Consider the following 22407-nt stretch of genomic DNA (forward strand, 5'->3'; position numbering starts at 1 on the left):
GGAGACGATGGCCCCTGGTCTCAGTCAGTGCCCCCAGGAGAAGAGGGAGGCTGCAGGAGGAGCACGTGGGGCTGCATTTCTGTGTCATGAAAGATGCTGCTTGCCTTACCCAGCCCTCTTTGGGTAGGGTGCTGAGGAGGTGAAGAGAGCCCCAGTCCTGCTGTCAGCTTCACAGCTGGCTCCTGTCAGCACGAGAGGGCTGACTGCTGGTGAAGCATCTGTCTGTACATGGGGACCATGTTGTGGGGCTGGAGGCTTTGCAAGGCTGTTGGAGCCAGGTGTCAGTTTCCTGCCTGCAACTGCAGAAAAGGTGCTTGACAAAATGAAATTAGCATCACAGCAGTAACACTGCACATATCAATTAATTCCACGTGCCCCAGATGTGCTGTAAATCCTGGAGAGAGCATGCTTCATGTTATCTCCTACCTCAGTTCAATTTCATCTGAGAAATGTGTTGACGTGCATAGAGGGTGACTGAGAAAATGAGCAGCATCGCAAATAGACTGTTGCAAATGAAGAGAGTACTGCAGCCTAATGAATTAAGGCAGTGGGAATGGGTATAAGCTGCTGCCTGGGTGGTTTTAACTGATGTGTTCCCTAATTGCAATGGGATAGAAATGAATGCCTAATCAGCTGTCATTGCACAGCAAACTAGTAATAAATTAAGTTGCATAAACGAAGTGTTTTGAGAGCATCTGCCAGTTCACGTGCTCTTCTTAGGACCTAACATATATATAATCGTGCTAGTGTCTACCACAGTGTCTGTTACGTCCGTTTTAAAAATGAGTAGCAGGGAAGGACTTGGATACTCTACAAAGAAATATGGACTTTTGCACCAACACCTGGGGGCCAGTCAGGTTTTTAGTAACTTCAGCAAGTCCCTACAAACACATGAGAAGCAGCTATAGACCAGTGCTCGTAGGCATTACTGTGCATCTGTAAGCAGTGTTAAGGCAGGGATTTGTACAGCCAAGAAGCTCTGTGCTGTAGCTGGGGTAACCATGAAAATTTGACAGAGATGGAAACAACTTTTTGTAAAGAAAGAAAACAGGGAAAAATAGAATCGTATGATCATGTAGGTTGGAAAGACCTTTAAGATTATCAAGTCCAACCGTTGCAGGTGTTGCCTGCATTGACTGAGGGTGCGCTCAATCCTCTTGTCCAGATCTTCAGTAAAGATACTAAACAAGAGTGGCCCCAGTACTGAGCCCTGAGGAACACCGCTAGTGACTGGTCACCAACTAGGTGTGACACCATTCACCACCACTCTTTGGTGGTTTTTTACCCAGCAGACAATACACCTCTCCAGGCCATGAACAGCCAGTTTCTCCTGGAGAATGCTGTGGCAGTGTCAAATGTTTTACCAAAGTCCAAATTGACAGTGTCATAATGCTTTCCCTCATCAACCAGGTGGGATTGCTAGGCTGTTGCAAATGTGTATTTGTTGTCTTTCATTTAAGAAGAGTGTTAATCTGTTCCACCCTGTGTGTAATAACAACTCTGGGGGGGGCTGTGTGCTTGCAGACCTACATTGGCTCCATAGTTGCCTCTGTGAACCCTTACAAGAGCATCCCAGGACTGTACGATCATGCCGCCATGGAGCGATACAGCAAGCACCACATGGGAGAGATCGCACCTCACATCTTCGCTGTGGCCAACGAGTGCTACCGCTGCCTTTGGAAGCGCCATGACAGCCAGTGCATCCTCATCAGGTAAATGGCATCTGCCCCTGCTGCTTTGGTTGCCCCTGACATTGAGGCTTCCAAGGTGATTTAGGAGAGTGGGTTTGGACCGCATAGAGAACCCCAAAAGCACGCAGGTTTCTAAACCATCAGTTTCGGGAGAAAGCTCTGAACTTTCTCTGTATCATTCTGTGGACCTCTAACAAAATGTTCATTTTTCTTACACAGCTTCCGATTTCATTTAATGAAAAAGTCTATTGTATTTTTGTGCATCTTTTGCTACTCGCCCATCTAATGTTACCCTAAGTGCTTTCCCCACTAGTTAAAAAAATCCCTGTGCAGCTCAGTAGTTTGTTACTACTAAACCCTAAATGCTGTGTCAAGAGGAGAGCAAATAACCTACCAGTCTTGAGAAATGTGGTAAATAAGGATAGCAAAAGAGAAAACCCTTCTCATTTCAGCCGCTTAATTCTGCCTGATTAATCTTCCTTGCTTAATCTTGTTGTGTTTTAATTTAATGGTGATAAATAGCTTCCTGTTTGATCCACTGTGGCACTGGTACTCAGGATTTTGCTGCTGCCCAATGTACACTGAGAGCAGTTGGCATTTCAATAGCTTTTTGCTGCTTTCAGCTCCTCCTTCCTTCTTTCTCCAGAAGAGCTGAAAACGCAGCCAGTTCTTTTCGCTTTCCCTGCCTGCCAGCTCAGCTGCGTTGGCTCGCATGCAGGGAGGCAAACTGAAGCCTTGCCTGCAGGATCGAGAAGAGCAGCTTGGTGGCAATGGCAGTGTGGCACTAGCCATTGAGCTCCCAGTGGGGAGTGGTGTTTTGGGGAGTGACTTGAGAGAGCTTGTGTTCCCCTTCCCTCTCCTCTCTCACCTTCCCAGTGTTTTGTGATTAAGCCTGTTTGCAGCACATACTAAGTGTGAAATGCTCTTCAGACAGAAGGTCACACAATTTCAGCTGTCTCACAACCTCCACAGGGGAGCCCTTGTGACAACCATGGGACCATAGCATGGGTAGAGAGGGGAATGAGGCAGAGTGAGAGTAGCACCTTCTGCAGGACAGTTTCTATTGGCTTTTAAGATTACAGGCCAGTTTGCAAAGCTTCCTGGGTAAGAGGAGGATTTGGCACAGGTAGTTCAGCACCTGGGCTGTCGTTAGAAACGTGGATCATATGCAACGTATCTAGGTCTGGTTCCAACTTTCTGCAAGTTCTCAGGTCACAGTCCCTGCCTGCCGTCACCTCTAGGCAGGTCCTGCCTGGCTGCGGCACAGAGAGAACTGATTGTGGTTTTCAGCTTTCTTCAATGTATTTCTCCTTTGTGTTACTTAATACGTAGTACTGTGCATACAAAGCTGAAGTCCAGGTGACACTCCAAGAAAAGATGGAGCGTGCAAAGGTCTTTGTCATGTGCAGATAGCTACCCTGGAGTCGCGCTTTCACACTTTAATTAGCAAGTAGTTACTTGAAGACCAACTTATAGATTCTTCTCCTGAAGCGCTTTGGCAACATATCAAAAACAGCATCCTGCAGTCCTCCGTAGAATCCATTGGGTTCTCCTCAAAGAAAAACAAAGACTGGTTTGACGATAGCAACCAGGAGGTCCAGGAATTGCTGACAAAAAAGAGATCTGCTCATCAAGCACACCTCGCTCAGCCACTCTGCCATGCAAGAAAAGCAGCCTTTCGTCTTGCATGTAGCAAACTCCAACAGAAACTTAGAGACATCCAGAACAAGTGGTGGGTCAACCTAGCAGAAAAGACTCAACTATGTGCAGATTTGGGTGACCACAGAGGATTCTATGAGGCTCTGAAGGCAGTGTATGGACCCACATTCCAGGTTCAAAGCCCCTTACTTGGTGCAGATGGCCAAACGCTTCTTACAGATAAAATCTCCATCCTGAATCGTTGGTCTGAACATTTTCAAACCCTCTTTAGTGCTAATCGTGTAGTCCAAGGTGAAGGAATCCAGCACATTCTGCAACATCCGGTGAAAAACGAATTGGATTTAGCCCCTACCATGGGAGAGACTCTTAAGGCCATACAGCAGGTGAAAACTGGCAAGGCAGCTGGGGTTGATGGAGTCCCACCTGAAATATGGAAGCACGGAGGCCAAGCACTCCACGCTAAATTTCATGAGCTAGTTGTGTGCTGTTGGGAACAAGGCAAAATACCGTCAGACTTTCGTGACGCAATCATCGTCACTCTGTATAAGAAAAAAGGTGTCAAGTCAGACTGCTCAAACTACCGTGGTATAACTCTGCTCTCCATTGCTGGTAAAATTCTTGCAAGAATACTATTGAACAGACTAGTACCTGCCATCGCAGAAGAACTTCTACCTGAAAGTCAGTGTGGTTTCAGGGCTAATAGAAGTACCACAGACATGGTATTTGTTCTCAGACAATTGCAAGAAAAGTGTAGAGAACAGAATAAGGGGTTATACGTAACTTTCGTTGACCTCACCAAAGCTTTTGACACTGTGAGCAGGAAAGGCTTGTGGCTGATCTTAGAACGATTAGGTTGTCCCCCCAAGTTCCTGAAAATGATTATTCTGTTACATGAGGATCAGCAAGGCCAAGTCAGGTATGGTGATGCACTCTCTGAGCCTTTCCCAATAACCAATGGTGTGAAACAAGGTTGCGTTCTCGCACCGACCTTATTCACAATCTTCTTCAGCATGATGCTCCAAAGGGCTACAGCAGACCTCGACGAACAAGACGGCATTTATATTCGATATCGTACCGATGGTAGCCTATTCAATCTAAGGCGACTGAAGGCCCACACTAAGACCCTAAACCATCTTGTCCGTGAACTGCTCTTTGCTGATGATGCCGCCCTTGTCGCCCACACAGAAGCAGCTCTGCAGCGTTTAACATCTTGCTTTGCGGAGGCGGCTGAGGTTTTTGGGCTGGAAGTCAGCTTGAAGAAGACAGTAGTTCTCTACCAACCTGCACCCCAAGAAGATTATCGCCATCCCCATATTACCATCGGCGAGTCAGAGCTTAAGACAGTTCAGCAGTTCAGCTATCTGGGAAGCATCATTTCCTCGGATGCCACGATCGACAAAGAGATAGACAACAGAATAGCAAAGGCATATACAGCCTTTGGAAAACTCCATAAAAGAGTCTGGTGCAATAAACACCTGAAGAAAAGTACAAAGATCAGTGTCTACAGAGCCATTGTATTGTCTACTCTTTTATATGGGTCTGAATCATGGGTCATCTACCGTCATCACCTGCGACTCCTGGAACGCTTTCATCAGCGCTGCCTCCGTACAATTCTAAACATCCATTGGACTGACTATGTGTCTAATGTCACTGTCCTCGAACAGGCAGGGGTCACCAGCATCGAGGCCACATTGCTGAAACTGCAGCTGCGCTGGGCAGGGCACGTCTCTAGAATGAAGGATCACCGCCTCCCCAAGATCGTGTTTTACGGTGAACTTGCCACCGGTAGCCGCAAGAGAGGTGCCCCAAAGAAGAGATACAAGGACTCCCTGAAACAATGCCTTAGCCTTGGCCATATTGACTACCATCAGTGGTCCACCTTGGCCTCCAATCGGGAGACTTGGAGGCACACCATACATAATGCCGCTGACTCCTTTGAGAGTTCACGAAGAACTAGTCTCGAGGAGAAAAGACAACACAGGAAGAATCGTGTCCCACCTGTTCCACCCAAGGAGACCTTCTGCTGTGCTTTTTGTAGCCGGATTTGCCTATCCCACATTGGCCTTCTTAGTCATCAGCGCGCCTGTAGTAAGCGTGGGTAAATGCCCTTCCCAAATCTTCGTTCGCGAAGTCAAGCCATGATGATGAGTTACTTGCTAACAGTCCATGTACCCAAATTTTGGGAACCAAAATAATTTCTGGTTCCTAGCAGGTGGCCCCCAGCTTTTTGCCATTTTGTACCAGTTCAAGTATCTTATTTTTCCTAACAGTTCTCCAAAAGCTGCCAAGAGAAAAGCAGGTTGTAAAAGGACATAAGCAGAAATCTCTGATATTCCGGAGGAGTCTCCAGCAGTCCTCACTGTGTAAACCATGGTAAAACTTGGTCAGATAAGCCAGAATGTGGAGAAGTTCTGCATTAGCAGTCCCTTTTAGAGCAATGATTTGTGTAAGTTCAGTGTTTTAGACAATGGTCACAGTACAACCTTGTGAGGGTACCTGGTTTTTCCAGAAACTGGGGGAACCTGCAATTCAAGTAAGAAAAATAAGAAGCCAAATCTACTTTTCTAAACCAGTATTATCTGCTGTGTTTCTGGAGGACTCAAAGCAGGATTTTTTAAAGAGCACTGAAAGTTTTCCGTGACCCTTACAAGGCTAAGGAAAGTGCCTGTGATCATATACTTAGTTTGGGGCATCAGAAATGGAGGAATTACAGTGTGCTTATCAAATTCAGCATCTGGTTGTTCCTGTTTCATCTTTTACAGGCTTAGAATTAAATGTTGCAAGAAGTCACTGCCAGGCTTTCTTTGTTGCAACTGGTATTTGATAAAAATGGTAAAGTGGAGCTCTGCAGTGTCTGAATTCAGGCAAATATTCTGGTCTTGTATTTAGTGTAAGAGATGATATAAAGGAAAATCTGTTGCACCATGAAAACACAGTTAACAGTTACATCCATTTAAAATGAGTAAATTGTTCGTGTAGGCTTCATGCTCTGAAATGCAGTTTCACCTTCTCCTGACTTTTGGCTCTTAAAATCCCAGTGGCACCAATGAGGTGAGGTGCTGATCGCTTCCTGCTGATCCTCTGGACTTGAAGTGCCCTCTGCTGGCGTCCAGAATTAACGCAGCTTTGCTTTGGAACTGCTTTCTTAAGGCACTGCAAAGCACAAAAACCTGTGAAAAAGCTTCTGCTGTTTTGAAATGCTCGAGATGTTTGTCTGGGTGGGGTAAGACGTGAAGGGTAACGCGAGAACCTGAATTAAAAGCTGTCATCAGTATCGACTCAATGTGTAACCATTTTTCCAGTATAACCACCCAGACCAGAGGTAAAGACAAAGGAAATGCAGAGGAGATGATATTAAATGGAGTCATCCGAAGATGCTTATTTATCAGTTTGTGTTACACGGGCTTATTTTAATTCATGAAAATGCTGAAAAAAAAAGAAAGGAAAGATTTAGCAGCCTAAAATGTCAACAAAATGTCATACTGAAGAAGCTGTGCACAAGCTCTGCATTAGCATTTTTACAGAGTTGTGAAATGGGATTTTTGCTCTCCCAGGCTAAAAATCCTTTATCTGGCTGTTTATTTGTTTTCATGTAGACAAGAACATCTGCATCGGTGAATGCTCAGCTTCGTGTTCATCTGAACCTTACCACAGGGTCCAGTTTAATTTAAAAAAGGGGAGGGGGGGAGAGCTCACCACAGTTAAATCCAATACTACAACAGACATGTTAAAAAGAAATAATATTAATATCTTATGACTTTTCAGCTGGGCCCCTCAGCAGGGACATGAAGGGGGTCCATCTTACTCAAGGAATAGCCAAACAGCTTGTCCTGATGTAGGGAAGGGATCAAATTCCCTCATGATTTTCTATCTGATGTTCATAAGTCAGGACCAAGTTCAAACCTCTACTCCTTTATTGGAAGAATAGGAAAATATCTTTAGGAGAGGTTTGTTTTTTCTTTTTTTGTCGCTACTTTATTTAAAGTGGTCTAGGCTGTGCACAAGCAAACACATGCTCTTCTCTGAGACAGTGGCAGTTAATATTACCTGAAAGCATTCAAAAAGATGTGTAAAGCAGTTGAAGGAGCAGCAGCAATCATCCTGAATGACATTCAAGTCAGTGCTGTGAGTGTAAAATCAGTCTGACAGCAGTTTGTTTTCTCTGTTATCATATGATGGCCTGACATTTTTGTTTTGTTGTTCAGCTTGAAAATCAATGTGAATAAAACCAGTCTTTGGATGAGACCCAGACTTGTGATGGGAAGACATTTGTGTGAGACTGACATACCAAAATTCACATGTGCCTCTGATGAACTGTATTTGCTGAAGGGGCCTATTTTGTCTGTGTGTATTTGACTTTGTGGTTTTAAAGCTAGCAGACAGAACTGAGAAGTGATTTAGAGTGGTGCTGATGCTGCCTTACTCGGGTTATGGCCTTCAGAATGAGGAGTCTCTCTTGGTGACCCCTTTTCCACTGCGGCAGCCTGGAGCCTAGGCTGCTATGCCCTTAGCGAGATGCCCTGCGTAGAACAAGTCATGGAGAAAGTCTGGAGATCTCCTAAGTGGGGGCCTTGTAGGTTGCTGTCACACTTAATATATTCACAATATTGAATGTAGTGATGTAGAATGAGCTGGCATTTGCACTCATGGGGTGGAAAGGTTGCTGGAAATGTTGGCTGTGCACTAAAAAACATCACCCTTTTACTAGCCTTGGCAACTTCTTGTAGGTGTAGGCTTTCTGAGAAGTCTGAAAGATTGATCCCACTTAACTTACTGTTAGTACATGTGCTGTAAGGTTGAACCTTTAAAGTTGAGCATTCTTGTTCTTGATTTTCATCTCACTGATAATAACTGTTTTTTATAAAGCCTTTCATAAAGGAAAAATGTAGAGCCAGCTTGTCATACATAAAATTATGGGCCCCAAGGTGAACAACAGTATTCAGGGGTGATACCTTACTGTCGTGCCAGAGAGCTCCAGGAACCCATGCAGTTGGTGCTCAGTAGTTATTGTAAAACTGAATAGAGCGGTTACTAGTAAATGAGTAGAGGACATTGGGTAAATACATCCTTTGCTCATGCCTTGAGTATTTTGTACAAGCTTTTTCCCCCTTTGCTTTATATCCAGGAGGATGTTGAGGTGATTCAGAGGAGTGATCAGAAGTATAGCATAGCTCTGTTTGTGGGAATGGCTAATGGAAACAGGCAACCTGAACTGGGGGGGCTATCCATGGAATCATGGACAGTAGAGAGAGTGTTGCAATAAGTTATTGGTTTCTCCTTCCAATATGAGATCTAAGGGGCACCGAATGGTGCTAATAGGAGGCAGATCTGAAAGAACAAGACGAGATCGTATGTTTTTTTAAGGGAGTATGGTTAGAAACTCATGGATGATAAATCCATTGAGGGTTACAAGACATGCAGAAACTAGTTTTAGATCAGGAACCCTCTGAACAGCAAAGAGCTGGAATCTGAAAGAATGCTGAAGGAAAGTATTATATGTCTTCCTTGGGCATCTCTATTTGGTGACTGTCAGATATGACAGTGGGCAGGTAGATCTTTGGCCTGACCCAGTTCTGGGCCTCTCGTATTCTATGAAAAAATCAAGAGTGTATAATTGTGCATGATACCAACTGTACCAGAGATAGGCACAGGAAATACTTTTCCATTAGCTTTGGGTATCTCAGTTGTAGAATTGCTCTCAATTACAGTGGGGTAACTTTCAGCTTCCATAGAGCTACAGATGCTCCAGAACAGGGGGCAAGAGGGTGGGAGGAGAGGAATGGAAGGATGGTGTCAGTGAAAGAGCTGATGTTCTCCTTGGTACCCACATCACTGCTGTTGAGCTATACACTGCTCAGAGGGTGAGAATTTAGGCAGGAATAAGTACATATCACTTGGTGATTTTTTGCAAAGGCTTGTGAAACTCTTTCAGTGTTTGCAGTAGAAATGTTTTGTACAAGGGGTGGATATTAAATACAGGCAATATTAAATATTTCATTTGTTGGCACAGGAACATAATGAGTGAGGGCCTGCAAAGAGAAAGGGGATAAATACAAAAAAAAGGCAGACATCAGTAAAGCTAAAGTAAAAATACTACAGAAATTGTTTGAGATGGTGTAAGTATGATGGACGAATTGTACTTGCTGGGGCGTATCAGCAGGTAGCATATCCTGTATGAAGTTTTATAAAGTATTTTAAAGACCCTATAGTTCTTCTTGGGAAACACTTAAATTTCAGCTACCAAACTGTGTCTCATAGCTTTCTAAATGCCTTTTCCCTGATTATTTTTGTAATTGTTAGCAGTCATTTGCAGTAAAATGCCAGGCTGCTTTCTTGGGCTGTCCCTCTGTTCTTTGCTGGTTTTGATCCAGAAAACATCATTATACTTTGCTGTAACCTAAAATCACTCAGCGGTGGCACAACAGAAGACTGTCAAATAAGCAGCTTGCTCCATATGCCCAGTTGTGATCCATCAAAGTCAGTAACAAAACACCCACTCTCTACAATGGAAAGAGTAGGATGAGATCAAAATCTCATGATGAGACCCTCAGTAAAATGGAGTAAGCTTGAATTAGGTACAGCTTAATTAGGAAATAAAAAACTAGGCTGCATCTTATGATAGAATGCCATGACTTCAGATGAAAAGTAAGCACACTAGACAAACTTTCAACTGCAACTTCTGTTTCTTAATGTCTCACAGTGTTTTTTTAATTACAAGGCTATGTAATTGAAGGGAAATGATACAGATGAAATAAGACAGATTTATACCTTCCCATTTTTAGAGTGTTGGTTTTGAAGAGAAGTATATTGCTTTCTGTTTACATCAGCGTGATTGCTTGCTAACTAATCTAACTTCCTAAAAACTAACATTTTTTAAAGTCTCAATGTAGCATCAACAGATAGCTTTGTTCTGCTGTGAATGAAGAGGAAAGGTTTTACATCTCTGACGGTGTTGAGAGGTGAAAAGTGTGTATTTTGAACTGATGTGAATCTGGTTTATTTGGTTGGGCTTTTAAGAAGTTTGCGTAAAGAATATGTAGCTCACTGAGAATATCAGTATTAATTATGCTAGTAGTCTTTGGGTGTTGCAATATGCATTGGTGTCTCTAACCTCCTCATTCTCACAACAGGGCTCTCTCCTTAGCTAGATTGCTGCAACGTAATACCAAACTTTTCAAGCTTAATTCATATTCTGGACTTTCTCCCCAACCATTGCCATGCTTTTGGTCTAACTTTGTTTTTCCATGTTGGTGAGAACTGTTTGATAGCTGTTGTGTTCAGAATGCTCTTCGTTGCCTCATAGGTGTTGTTTATCTTTACGTATTCAGTGCCTTGAAATGCTGTCTGAACAGTGGCATGATGTCTGAAGATAGTTTGAATTTTCTGTTGAATGTCATATTCAGCAAGCTTAAAGGGGTATTCTGCTGCTGTTTGGGTATAATTTCAAATCACCTCAGTCTTCCTAACCTTCAGTAATTTATGGTTGGGAGGGCTGGCCAGACAGAGGGCTTTTCCACTGGCAGCTGGAACTGTGCAAACACTTCCTTCCTCTTCTTCTTTCAGTGGTGAAAGTGGTGCTGGTAAGACGGAAAGCACTAAGCTGATTCTCAAGTTCCTGTCTGCAATGAGCCAACATTCGCTGGAGCTCTCCTGCAAAGAGAAGACCTCCTGCGTGGAGCAAGCTATTCTTGAGAGCAGGTACTATGTGCTTTAATACACAGGCGTTTTTTCCAGAAGATGTAATCGTTGTTACTGAAATAAGAGCTTGCAGTGTAATTAAAGATGGGGGCATGTTTACTGAACAGTAATATTGGAAAGGAGAAAATTCTCCATTAAACAGAATTACTTGGCTGCTCTAGAGTTTTGTGAGCAAAATGGTCTATTCTAATGAGGCAAAAAGAAGCAGAGTTTTGAAATGGACAGAGCTTTAGTTGTGGCTGTCATTGGCGGGGGGGGGGGACTGAATTCAGACAGTCAGAGTGAGGGAAAGGGAGGGTGGTGGGAGGGAGAAGCCATTGGTTTGGTTTGTATAACCTGAGGATAAGGTAGAGCAAGATACAGCACGTATTAAGTGTGCAAATGATAAAAGCATGCTGAGGGAAGGGAGGATAGGAGACCTGATAAGACAGATGAGCAAATACATCAGGTAAATTGGACACACTCTATGTAAGCAGAAAAAAGCCATCTCTCTGTTCAAATGAAGTAACACATGATTCTAAACTATTTAAAAGGAAAGACAATTTGAGATGCTATTACTTCTGTTTATCATACTTCATCTCTGCATTACCTGCTGTATCTTGATAATTATTTCTTTTTCAGTTGCCTTAGGACAAGGATTATTTTCCCTACATCTGTCTAGCAACTTGCATGTGCTGAGATGTCTTATAATTTGAGTATTGCAATGAGAATTGTGTGCATCTTTTGAGTAGTTACAGAGTAAGCTGCAGAGCAGTTTAGTATCATTAATCCTCCTGTTGCTTGAATACTTGCATCTTTTCATAGAAAATTGGGATGTCTATTGTTAATGATTGAGGGTAATACTGAGGATGTAGGCTGAGGAGGGTGTCAGAAGCGAGCTGTTCAGAGTTCTGTTCATTTCAGCAGTCCCATGTGAAGCCGTTGGCATGCTGGTCACACATTAATGCTCTTGTCGTTCTGTGTTTTCACAGCCCAATTATGGAGGCTTTTGGCAATGCAAAGACTGTTTACAACAACAACTCAAGCCGCTTTGGGAAGTTCATTCAGCTGAACATCTGTCAAAAAGGAAACATTCAGGGAGGAAGAATTATAGATTGTATCCTCATTTGGTGATTTTACCCCTGCTTGCAGGCTCCCTCCCCTTATACCTCTGTGGAGGGCTTGCTAGAGAAGTGCCTTGCACTTGTCTGTCCTTTCACCCTGTCTGGAAACATACACAATTAAATAGAGCTGGGATGTAGCTGGGAAAGGAAAGCAGTAACACCAAATTATGCATGTGCTTGTGCACACAAATACATGTCCATTTGTGGTGAGGTGAGGTGTATATACTCTCATAGGATCAGGATCTTGTATTGCTAGTGCTGGCATGGCTCGTGCACGTTTCTACCTAGTGAGCGAAACCAGCCTGAGTTCTTGGGGATAACTTCAGTTGTTATCTATTTCCTTCATTCATTATATCCAAAGATAAACTTCTAACTTTTCTGGAAAAGCACTTGAAGGAGCAGAGCTGCTGAATTTCTGGAGTATGAGCCTGGGTGGGTTAAATCCTTGGATTTATCCTGCATTTGGCAAAATTGCACTCTAAGCCAGCTCCACCAGAGCAGCAGAGGTGTAGAAGTGAGGAATATACCCAGGGTATCCTACCTAGTGTTTTGAACATAAGCTGCTTTTGCAGTGGGACAAATTTCATCCTTAAAGGTGTTTCTGAGCTTTAGGGAAATGAAAAAGGAAAGGAAAGCAGATGTTTAAAATCCAGAACATGACAAGTCCAGTTTTGATGGGATGGAGGAGCAGGAGGTGTGGAAACATACTGGTATTAGAACTGCTGCAATATCGTTGTTGCTACTTTATTCATTTTGTTATAACAGTAGGCATAAGAAAAGGCCATGATGCTCTTCTGTTGTCTCAGATGAAAGAAGGAACATTATAAATAGCTTGTGCATTAATTGCTTTTTACTTTATTCCTTGACTGAAGTTTTTTCTTCCTGGCTATAGATTTATTGGAAAAAGTAAGTTGATGTTGGCTTTTTCTCAGTTAATTTTGTTTGACTTAATATTTTTCTTTGAAATTGTGCATAAAACATATTCTTAAAATGTATTGCTTAAATGGAAACTATTTTTTACTTTGACAGAATCGTGTAGTAAGACAAAACCCTGGGGAAAGAAATTATCATATATTCTATGCTCTGCTGGCAGGGGTAGAAGAGAGAGAGAAAGGTGAGTGGCAAAGCACAAGCCACATAACTGCAGTGGCTTCCTGCTAGTGGTCAGCCACGGTGACAGTAGTGGAGAATATAACTGCAGAAACCCACTAACCCAAGCAGAGGAATAGGTTATTTATTCAGCTGGGATTCGATGAGTGTGAACTTGAGCTCAGCTGGATAAAGCAGCCTGCTTAGTGAAGATTGTCACTGAGCTGCTGGTAATTTCTCTCCCAGCTCCTGCTGTAGCCCTGGGAAAATTACCTGGGGACAAACATGCCTCATTCTGTTCAAGCTGAATATTTTTGCTGGTACTTGATAACTCCACAGCAACAGAGAGAAATAATTCTGGTTCCCCTAATCCTCTCACATAAAGAAGAAATCCACTGAACAAAAGAAATTACATTTGTATATGTGCAAAATTGCCTAAAGCTGTCTCGCCATCTCCCTTTGGGCCTGCTGTCTTTGCATGCTAAAAAGTAGAGTTGCCTCTAATGTGCAGCTAAATAAAGCAAAAACCAGCAAAATAAAAACCCAAATCTGTTTTTAATATAAAACACTGGTTTTCACATCACTGTAATTTCTGAGCATATGAATTGTGATCTGTTTAACCCTGACATGGTGATTTTTGGGGTGCTTTTGTTTTGGGCTTTTTTATTACTCATCTTCTTTTCTCCTGTGATTAGATGCTTTTTACTTATCTGTACCGGAGAACTACCACTACCTGAATCAGTCTGGATGTATAGCGGATAAGACAATCAGTGACAAAGATTCTTTCAAGGAAGTCATTGTGAGTCGTTTCCCTAGTTCTTTATGCTTTAAAAATGCTGGAAATTCAGGTGTCTGGGGCCCACTGGCAGAGCAGGGAACAAGGCCTTCTTGTGCTTACCTGGACGTGCAGCTCTCTCACCGAGGCAGTAATTTTACAGGGACTTACATTTTATCATAATACTTCACTGTCATTTTGAGCGTGTCTTTACCTTCTCTCCAGTGTTTGATTTTTTTAATCTACCATATCAAAGTGTGCTGTAATTTAGTGAAAGCGTTACATTTTGGAATTAAAAGAATAGCAGTTGGGAAGACAGTAAGGCATTTACTTGCTTTTTCCCTTCCCTGCATTGTTTTATATTACAGCTACGTCTGCTTCCACTGTTTTTCCATCCTAAAGCTTTACCCAGATTATGTCGCATCTACAGATGGGGAGCATTTACATGCTCCCCGTGTGCAGTGCAGCACATGGGGAGCAAAGCACCTCTGCATATGTGGTTCTCTATGTTGCAGCTGGGAGATCCAGTTGTATGGAGTAACTTACACAACAGAGTTGAAGAAAGTGTAATCAGAGACTAAAAACCAGGTCCTGGTGGAGGCTTTCTCTGAATGGCTCTGTGTCTTACACCCACACCAATTGGCTACAGCAATTAGTCTGTACTGACTGTTAGGAAAATTGCTAATTGCATACTATGTCACTGAGGTAATATGTGTTAGATTTTAAAAATCAGACAAAATATTTGGTTTTATGCCCTTCACCAAATTATTTTTGCTTAGCTATCTGTCAAGCTGGCAAATTAACGTGTAGTGGATGCAGCAGTTATTTTTAGTGTGAAAACCCTAGTCCAGTATGCTGGAAGGAGGTGCTGGAAAAGTGGGTAACTTAATCTATATTGTAGTCACATGCTTAAGTTGATTACTGTGACATTTAATTTGTGCTAATCACCCCCGGGTAGGCAGAGCATGAAATCAGCTGGGCAGGTGCCGCTTATGTGCTGCCCATAGCGTAGCCAGACTTGGAGCAGGGGCTGAGGCTGCTGGGCTGCATTCCCAGAGCAGGGGGCAGGCAGAAATGCCACAGTTCACCCTCTCCTGTCTCCTCCAATTGCAGTCATCTCCTTTGCTTACTTTTAGTGTGGTTTATGTCCTGGAAGTGTTACTTAAGTGAAACTTTTTAATGGGAGACAGGGAGGAACTGCATGGTGAGGGTGGAGATGAACTCCTAGTGCTGTCCCCTTTCTTAGAGCTCTGGTGTGAAGGGTCTTCTGTACAAAATAAACTCTCAACCATTACCTCTTCTATGCTTTTAATAGTAGGATGAGGCTGAAGGTTTTCGATTTGCAATTGATGATTTATGAAAGGTAAAATGTGTCGTGTCATCTGTCATGACACCTGCAGTGACCATATCTTGATGGTCTAACTGTAAGTGCATAGAACTGATCTGCGATCAGACAGGCTCATATCAGGCACAAATCTGGAAAATCTGATAATTACAAGAGGCATAACAATTACTCCTTCTGTGTCATAGAAAAGTGTATGTTCCTCATTTTGTTTTAATATTTCTTTAGACTGAGATTTGCTGTTCTGATTTATGCAGTTGAACCTTGATCATTGCCATATTGGTTATTCATAAATCCCACACATTTTGTATAGATCTCTTTTTCTTGCTCAATTTTGCTGTAAGATGTCAGGCTGCACTGGTAAGATGTGTGTTTAGTTATCAGTTGCTAATGGAAATGAGTGAAATTGTGTCTGATGCACGACTCAGTAGGGTGTTCCAATATTTATACAATTTTAATGAAGAATTTGAAAGCAAATGACAGCATCCTTACAGCATCAGGAGATTTCTTAAAACCAGAGTGATATTTAACATGTACAAAGATATCCCTGCCATGTATGACAGTGTATTCGATTTGTGATGAAAGCAAAGGAATTCACTCTTGCCAGCCCTCTGCCAGTCCTGACTTGCTTTTCTAAGGCCTGACAACACAGCTGATGGGTTTGTCCTTGTCCCTATTTTGGAGTCAGTGTGCGTGTTAGTAAAGAAGCTCACATGTCATTCCAGACTGCAATGGAAGTGATGGAGTTCAGCAAGGAGGAAGTGCGAGAAGTTTTGAGGCTGTTGGCTGGCATTTTGCATCTAGGAAATGTTGAGTTCATCACTGCTGGTGGGGCACAGGTGTCCTTTAAAACAGGTAAGAAGGCTATGCATTCAAATGTACATGTTTCTACATGTGAAAGCTATATTTGTTGCTAATATATCTGACTATAGGAAAGACAAACATTGAAAGGGTGTCACTGCTTTTTAACATCTGTAAATATTGATTAAAATGCTATTTTGGGGGAGGGTTAACAGGTAATGATAACTGGTCAGCTGCTGAATGCTAGGCCCTAGTTAGAGAAGACCTTGGACACATATTTATTCCATTAATAGTAGTGAAATTCCCTAAGTCCTTCTTCAGAAATATCTTCAAGTTGATAAAAGGGCTCAAGTATGTTCTTTAGCTGATATCTCCACTGAAGATATCTTTTCTTAGAGCTTTCAATACTTCAGTTGTAAATCTGAAAATATGAGCTGGTATGTCTAAGGATTTGGCTGGTGAGCCTTTTAAATGTTTGTTCAGATATGACAATAAAGAGTAGCCTTACAATATTTGAAGAGGGCCTACAAGGATGTAGGAACTCTTCATCAGGGGCTGTAGTGATAGGGTAATGGGTAATGGGTTCAAACTTAAACAGGGGAAGTTTAGATTTGATATAAGGAAGAAGTTATTTACTGTAAGGGTGGTGAGGCACTGGAATGGGTTGCCCAGGGAAGCTGTGAATGCTCCATCCCTGGTGGTGCTCAAGGCCAGGTTAGACAGAGACTTGGGTGACATGGTTTAGTGTGAGGTGTCCTTGCCTATGGTAGGGGTGTTGGAACTAAATGATCTTAAGGTCTCTTCCAACTCAAACCATTCTATGATTCTATGAAATTCCTTCAGTTGTGCATATTTCTGATACTGTGCCTATTCGTGAGCAGCAAAAACATACCCTAACGTTTCTAGTTGTTTTTTTATCTCTAATTCCCATAATTCTAGAAACATCTTAAATGGTGGTGATAGTAGCAATAATAATAATAAGCTTCATAACCATATACATTTAAGGACATACAAGTGTTTCTTTTGCCAGCTCTGGGTAGATCTGCTGAACTACTGGGTTTGGACTCTACTCAGCTAACTGAAGCGTTGACTCAGAGGTCAATGATACTCAGGGGAGAAGAAATCCTAACACCTCTTAGCATACAACAGGTAATCAGTGCATCTCAGTTTTGATATGGTTTTAGTGTTTATTAAATAATACGTCTCGGTGTTCAAGCCCAGGGAAATCATCAGGAACAGAAGCCTAGTTCGTATATCAGGGTTGCTATCAAAATATGACGTAGGGGTTTTTTGGGGGGGAATCGTATAACTGGACTTTAGAAATCTATAAACCTCGTTTTGTAGTTCTGGACAGCACCTGTAGCTTGGCTTTTATTATTCTCGTGAAGCCTGATTGCTTACCATTTTTTTTCAAATCCTAATCGTGCAGGCTGTTATTTTTTATTATGGACATTTGTGTCAGGGGGGTGTTTTTGAAAACTTTCAGCAGAAATAATGTTGTTATTTACCAAAAGGGGATTAGAAGTAGGTATACATAGTGTTACGCTGACCTCTAGAAAGGGGTAAGTTAAGGTGTTGCTTCCTGTCCTTTTCTTTCCTTCATCCACACCTTAAGTTTATTATTTCCAAGTATTTGACGACTTTAGCCTTTAAATGTAATTATAAAGCCACATATATGTACAGCTGTTGTAACTTACACTGTTGAGTCTTAAAATTGTGATGATCAGTAACTGTTAACACAGTTGCTGTTAAAGGTACATAGGGATGCAAACCTGCTTGCAAAGGATGCTGACCAGCAGAGCCTAGTAAGTTCTCAGTTACAGGAGTGATTGATGCATTGCATATTCTTTCTTTAATGCAGGCAGTAGACAGCAGAGATTCTATGGCTATGGCACTTTATTCTCAGTGTTTTGCTTGGGTCATTAAGAAAATCAACAGCAGAATCAGGAGCAAGGAAGACTTCAAGTCTATTGGAATTTTGGACATCTTTGGATTTGAAAACTTTGAGGTAGGTCTCAAAAGTTTGTGCATTGTTCTACATATCTTTGTCAACTTGATTATTGAACATGTTATGACTTCAACCACTTCCTTGTTTGCAGTGTAGAATACTTGGAGTGAATGCATTTTGAAAATTTCTTGTGTCTTTAGGTAAACCGTTTTGAGCAGTTCAATATTAACTATGCGAATGAAAAGCTTCAGGAGTATTTCAACAAGCACATCTTTTCCTTGGAGCAGCTGGAATACAGCAGGTAAGAGACAGATGAAATCTGGAAAAAATTTGGAAATACCAGTATTCACTTGAAATCAAGGTCCCCAGCTTCTTCCTTTGAAAATGTCTGGAGCTGGGTATTTTCTAAAAGCAAGCTGATTTTGCTGTAATGTAAGGTTCATCAGCTCCTCCTGTTTCTATTTTCAAAATAACTTTGTCATAGTTCTCAATAAAAAAACCCTTCTTGCTTTCCTTAGGGAAGGACTAATTTGGGAGGATATTGACTGGACAGACAATGGAGAATGCTTGGATCTTATTGAAAAGGTAATAAAGAATTTGATACCAATACCTATTTCCAGATTTTTATATGTGGCAGTATGTCTTTGCCAGCACTTGCCAGCACAAAGAACAAGTGAAGAGAAAGCCAACTGTATCCTGGGCTGCATCAAACGGAGCATGACCAGCAGGTTGAAGGAGGTGATCCTGCCCCTTTACTCTGCTCTCTTGAGACCTCACTTGGAGTATTGTGTGCAGTTCTGGTGTCCTCAACATAAAAAGGACATGGAACTGTTGGAACAAGTCCAGAGGAGGGCCACGAGGGTGATCAGGGCACTGGAGCACCTCCTGTATGAAGATAGGCTGAGAAAGTTGGGGCTGTTCAGCCTGCAGAAGAGAAGGCTGCGTGAAGACCTTATAGCAGCCTTCCAGTATCTGTCGGGGGCCTATAGGAATGCTGGGGAGGGACTCTTCATTAGGGACTGTAGTGACAGGACAAGGGGTAATGGGTTAAAACTTAAACAGGGGAAGTTTAGATTGGATATAAGGAGGAAATTCTTTCCTGTTAGGGTGGTGAGGCACTGGAATAGGTTTCCCAGGGAAGTTCTGAATGCTCCATCCCTGGCATTGTTCAAGGCCAGGTTGGATGAGGCCTGGAGTGATACGGTCTAGTGTGAGGTGTTGCTTCCCATGGCAGGGGGGCTGGAACTTTATGATCTTAAGGTTCTTTCCAACCCTAACTATTCTATGTTTCTATCTTGCATGTTTAAATAGTGAACTTTTAATCAGATCATTTTCATGCGTGGCAATGTTATAGATTATGTTGTAAGCTCAATATGTGTATGCAGATTTTAACAGTGTATATTTATATACAAAAGCAATATTTGAAGATGATTCAAAAGAATAGAAAGAGGAGGCAGAAAGAGTGGCAGTGTCTCACTCCCGTAATGGCTTTTCATGCGATGTAGGTAATATTCATTTGTTGCCTGCCAGTTTTGGCTTCATCCGTATTTTTGTTTGTGTTCTGATTTGTAGTAAAGAAATGTATAAAAAAACATGAAGTTTCTTCAGAGTTATTGGTAACAACGTGGGCAGTGAAGGGCAGATGAGTCTAAGTTCACTACATAGAAATTATAACTCCAGCTGGATGACAAAGCTGAAGTCATATTATCATTTCATCCATGTTCACTTCTGCCAGCAGTACAAGTGGGCTGCATGAGTTTATCTTTGTAGTGGGGTCTGTGGCTGTGTGAGTTTAAGCTGCCACAGAAACTGATGGCAGTGGGAAAGAAGATCCAGCTGCCAGGACATAACTGCAGTCAGGACCGTGTGGTTTGTCAGGAGCTGCTCTGGGCCGATGGGAAATGGCTTATTAAAGTGTGCACCTGGAGATCTGTGTTTTTCTGAGGGGCTGTTTGAGCCTGAAGCTTGCTGGACACATTAATTGCAGGGTAGCTTGCTCTGTTTACCACCTCTTCTAGTATGAGAAGTAGGGAACATCAAAGGAAATTACTGATGCGTATGCAAAAGCAAAGGGAAGTTGTGTTTCACGCAGTGCCTAGTTAAACTGTATCTTTTGCTGTGTTCCTGAGCACTGTGGGTGCTGCAAGTTGGTGTGGGTTGGACAACTAAATAGATAGTTTTGTGGAAGAAAAATTTTTGAAAGGCTATTTACACATACTCCTGGGATTTAGGGGACTCCTGATCACTGGAGATCTTGGAGGCTGGGTATATAGTCAGGGGCAATGTCATTGTATGCACCGAAAACCTACCTTCAGTCTGTGAGATTGGGGTTTTTGTCATGTACGGGTGGTTTTGAGACTCTGCACACAACAACTTCAGGGACAGTGTGATGATATTTTTATTTTTTATTTTTTTTCTCCAAACTGGAGACAACATCTGTGTCCATCTGTGCACTAATTCCTCTTCTGCCTTTTCTTGCTGTTCTAGAAACTGGGGCTGCTGGCACTCATCAATGAAGAGAGCCATTTTCCTCAAGCTACTGATGCCACGTTGCTGGAGAAGTTGAATACCCAGCATGCGGTATGTGGTGTTTGCTCGCGTTTTCTGTGCAAATTATGGATGGTCTCTTTGCTTGTGTAGAAATGCATGGTTCAAATATACAGATACACAGTTGTAGAGGCTGGTTTGGATGTGATCCTACTTTCATGGCAATCCATATAATTTACTGTCAAGACTGAGTAGGTTACCTGGAAGAACGTATCCTTGTTACTGTCCAGTTAAAAGATTCCATATTGGTGAATAAGCCAAGTTCTACTTTCAGAGCTCTGACAACCTGCAGTAACTCAATTACTTACATCTTCACTTTCCTTAGATTTAATGAAGTATTCACCTTCATGTCATTTCTGGAAAGGTTGCTGTTCCCTCTGTGCAGATTACTGATACCTTTATTTGTGATCCTAGAATTGTTTTCAAGTATTTCTGAGATACAAGTGTACCACCAGTCTTTATAACTGCCAGTTTAAGATAGTGTCTTTTTATTTCAAATTGCCTTTAATAGATGGTCCTGCCAGATGGGTTCAGGTTTAGTATAATGCCTTTTTAGATACTATAAATCTGTTATTACTGCATTTGAAGCAGCCCAGACTAACAAATCCTATTATTGTTATAAATTGGTGGTTTGCTTTTGGAGCGCTAATCTCCTGGGGAGTTCACTGGAAGACAATGGTTTGTTTAGGTCTGGGTTGAGAGGATAATGTGGCCCTTTGTATCATTCCCTTATGCACCCTTCCCCCCAAAAGCTATTTTTCTCTTTTCTTTCCCCTCCAATTAGAACAATCCTTTTTATGTAAAACCAAGAGTTGCTGTTCACAACTTTGGAGTGAAGCACTACGCTGGGGAGGTAATTTTCTTTTATTTATTTGCTGAAATTATTCCCAACAGAGATTTCATTAGTTTAATTTTGCCCCGAGGCTGCTCAAAATTAACTAAAGCACCCTGTTCCCTCAGCACTTCTTACAGTACCACTCCTGAGAGAGGTGCCTGACTACTTGGCTTGTTGTTTGAATCAGCTCTGTTTCCTGCTAGGTCCAGTATGATGTCAGGGGGATCTTGGAGAAGAACAGAGATACTTTCAGAGATGATCTTCTGAATTTGTTACGTGAAAGCAGGTGAGTTTCTGCAGTTTTTATTTAGAACATGATGTTAAGGGGTGTTGTATCATCAAATTCTGACGGGGTTTTTGAATGTGTTAGATGTTGCATAGCATCAGACCTTGACAAAGTTGAAATGAGCACAGAAGGAATATCAGAGGTGCCTGTAAGCAGAGCTGACTATAATCAGTTTTCACAAAGTCGGATTTCCCCACATTATATAGTACCTCATCTGTGCTCAGTCCAGGGGTAGCTAGAGAGCTCACTTGCTACTCAGTGGTGAGTAAAGATGCTGAAAGCCGATGATGATTTTTAACAATTTCAGGGTGCCTCATAGGCAGTGTCCATGTATGTTTTTTTGCTTCACATACTGCCTAATTTGCTTTTATTTCTGGCAGTCCCTAATTTGCTTGAAAGCTTAGTGTCAGAGACCTACCACAGTGCAAATTGCCATATAGTAATTGCTTCAAAGGGAGAATTTCTATAATTTATGTTACTGAAAGTCTGAGCTTTGGATGTCTCTGGTACCTGCATGCCTCCTGTCATTCTCCTGTGTAAGGTCTCAGAATCCTTACAGTGGCATCATGTGAGCCGGAGCGGTATCACATCCCTTTTTTGTAGGCATCTGGTTGAGACTTCAGGACACAGAAA

General features: G+C 42.1%; 1 protein-coding gene across 2 annotated transcripts in view; it reads left to right on the forward strand.

The window, feature by feature from the left end:
• Window positions 1-22407, forward strand: part of MYO10 (myosin X) — a 159558-nt gene that overhangs the window by 78602 nt on the left and 58549 nt on the right. For both annotated transcript variants that reach the window (XM_061346703.1, XM_061346704.1), the window contains 14 exons: window positions 1525-1712; window positions 10914-11048; window positions 12020-12144; window positions 13044-13057; window positions 13181-13265; window positions 13936-14039; window positions 16083-16212; window positions 17189-17307; window positions 18020-18166; window positions 18307-18407; window positions 18625-18691; window positions 20594-20686; window positions 21438-21506; window positions 21692-21774. In XM_061346703.1, the coding sequence (XP_061202687.1) occupies window positions 1525-1712; window positions 10914-11048; window positions 12020-12144; window positions 13044-13057; window positions 13181-13265; window positions 13936-14039; window positions 16083-16212; window positions 17189-17307; window positions 18020-18166; window positions 18307-18407; window positions 18625-18691; window positions 20594-20686; window positions 21438-21506; window positions 21692-21774 (1460 nt within the window). The remainder of the gene's footprint in view (window positions 1-1524; window positions 1713-10913; window positions 11049-12019; window positions 12145-13043; window positions 13058-13180; window positions 13266-13935; window positions 14040-16082; window positions 16213-17188; window positions 17308-18019; window positions 18167-18306; window positions 18408-18624; window positions 18692-20593; window positions 20687-21437; window positions 21507-21691; window positions 21775-22407) is intronic.

The sequence above is a fragment of the Neopsephotus bourkii genome, unplaced genomic scaffold (genome assembly GCF_033783945.1).
Source record: "Neopsephotus bourkii isolate Nb327-2 ecotype Australia unplaced genomic scaffold, CSIRO-AGI_Nbou_v1 NB_272, whole genome shotgun sequence".
NCBI classification, from domain to species: domain Eukaryota; kingdom Metazoa; phylum Chordata; class Aves; order Psittaciformes; family Psittacidae; genus Neopsephotus; species Neopsephotus bourkii.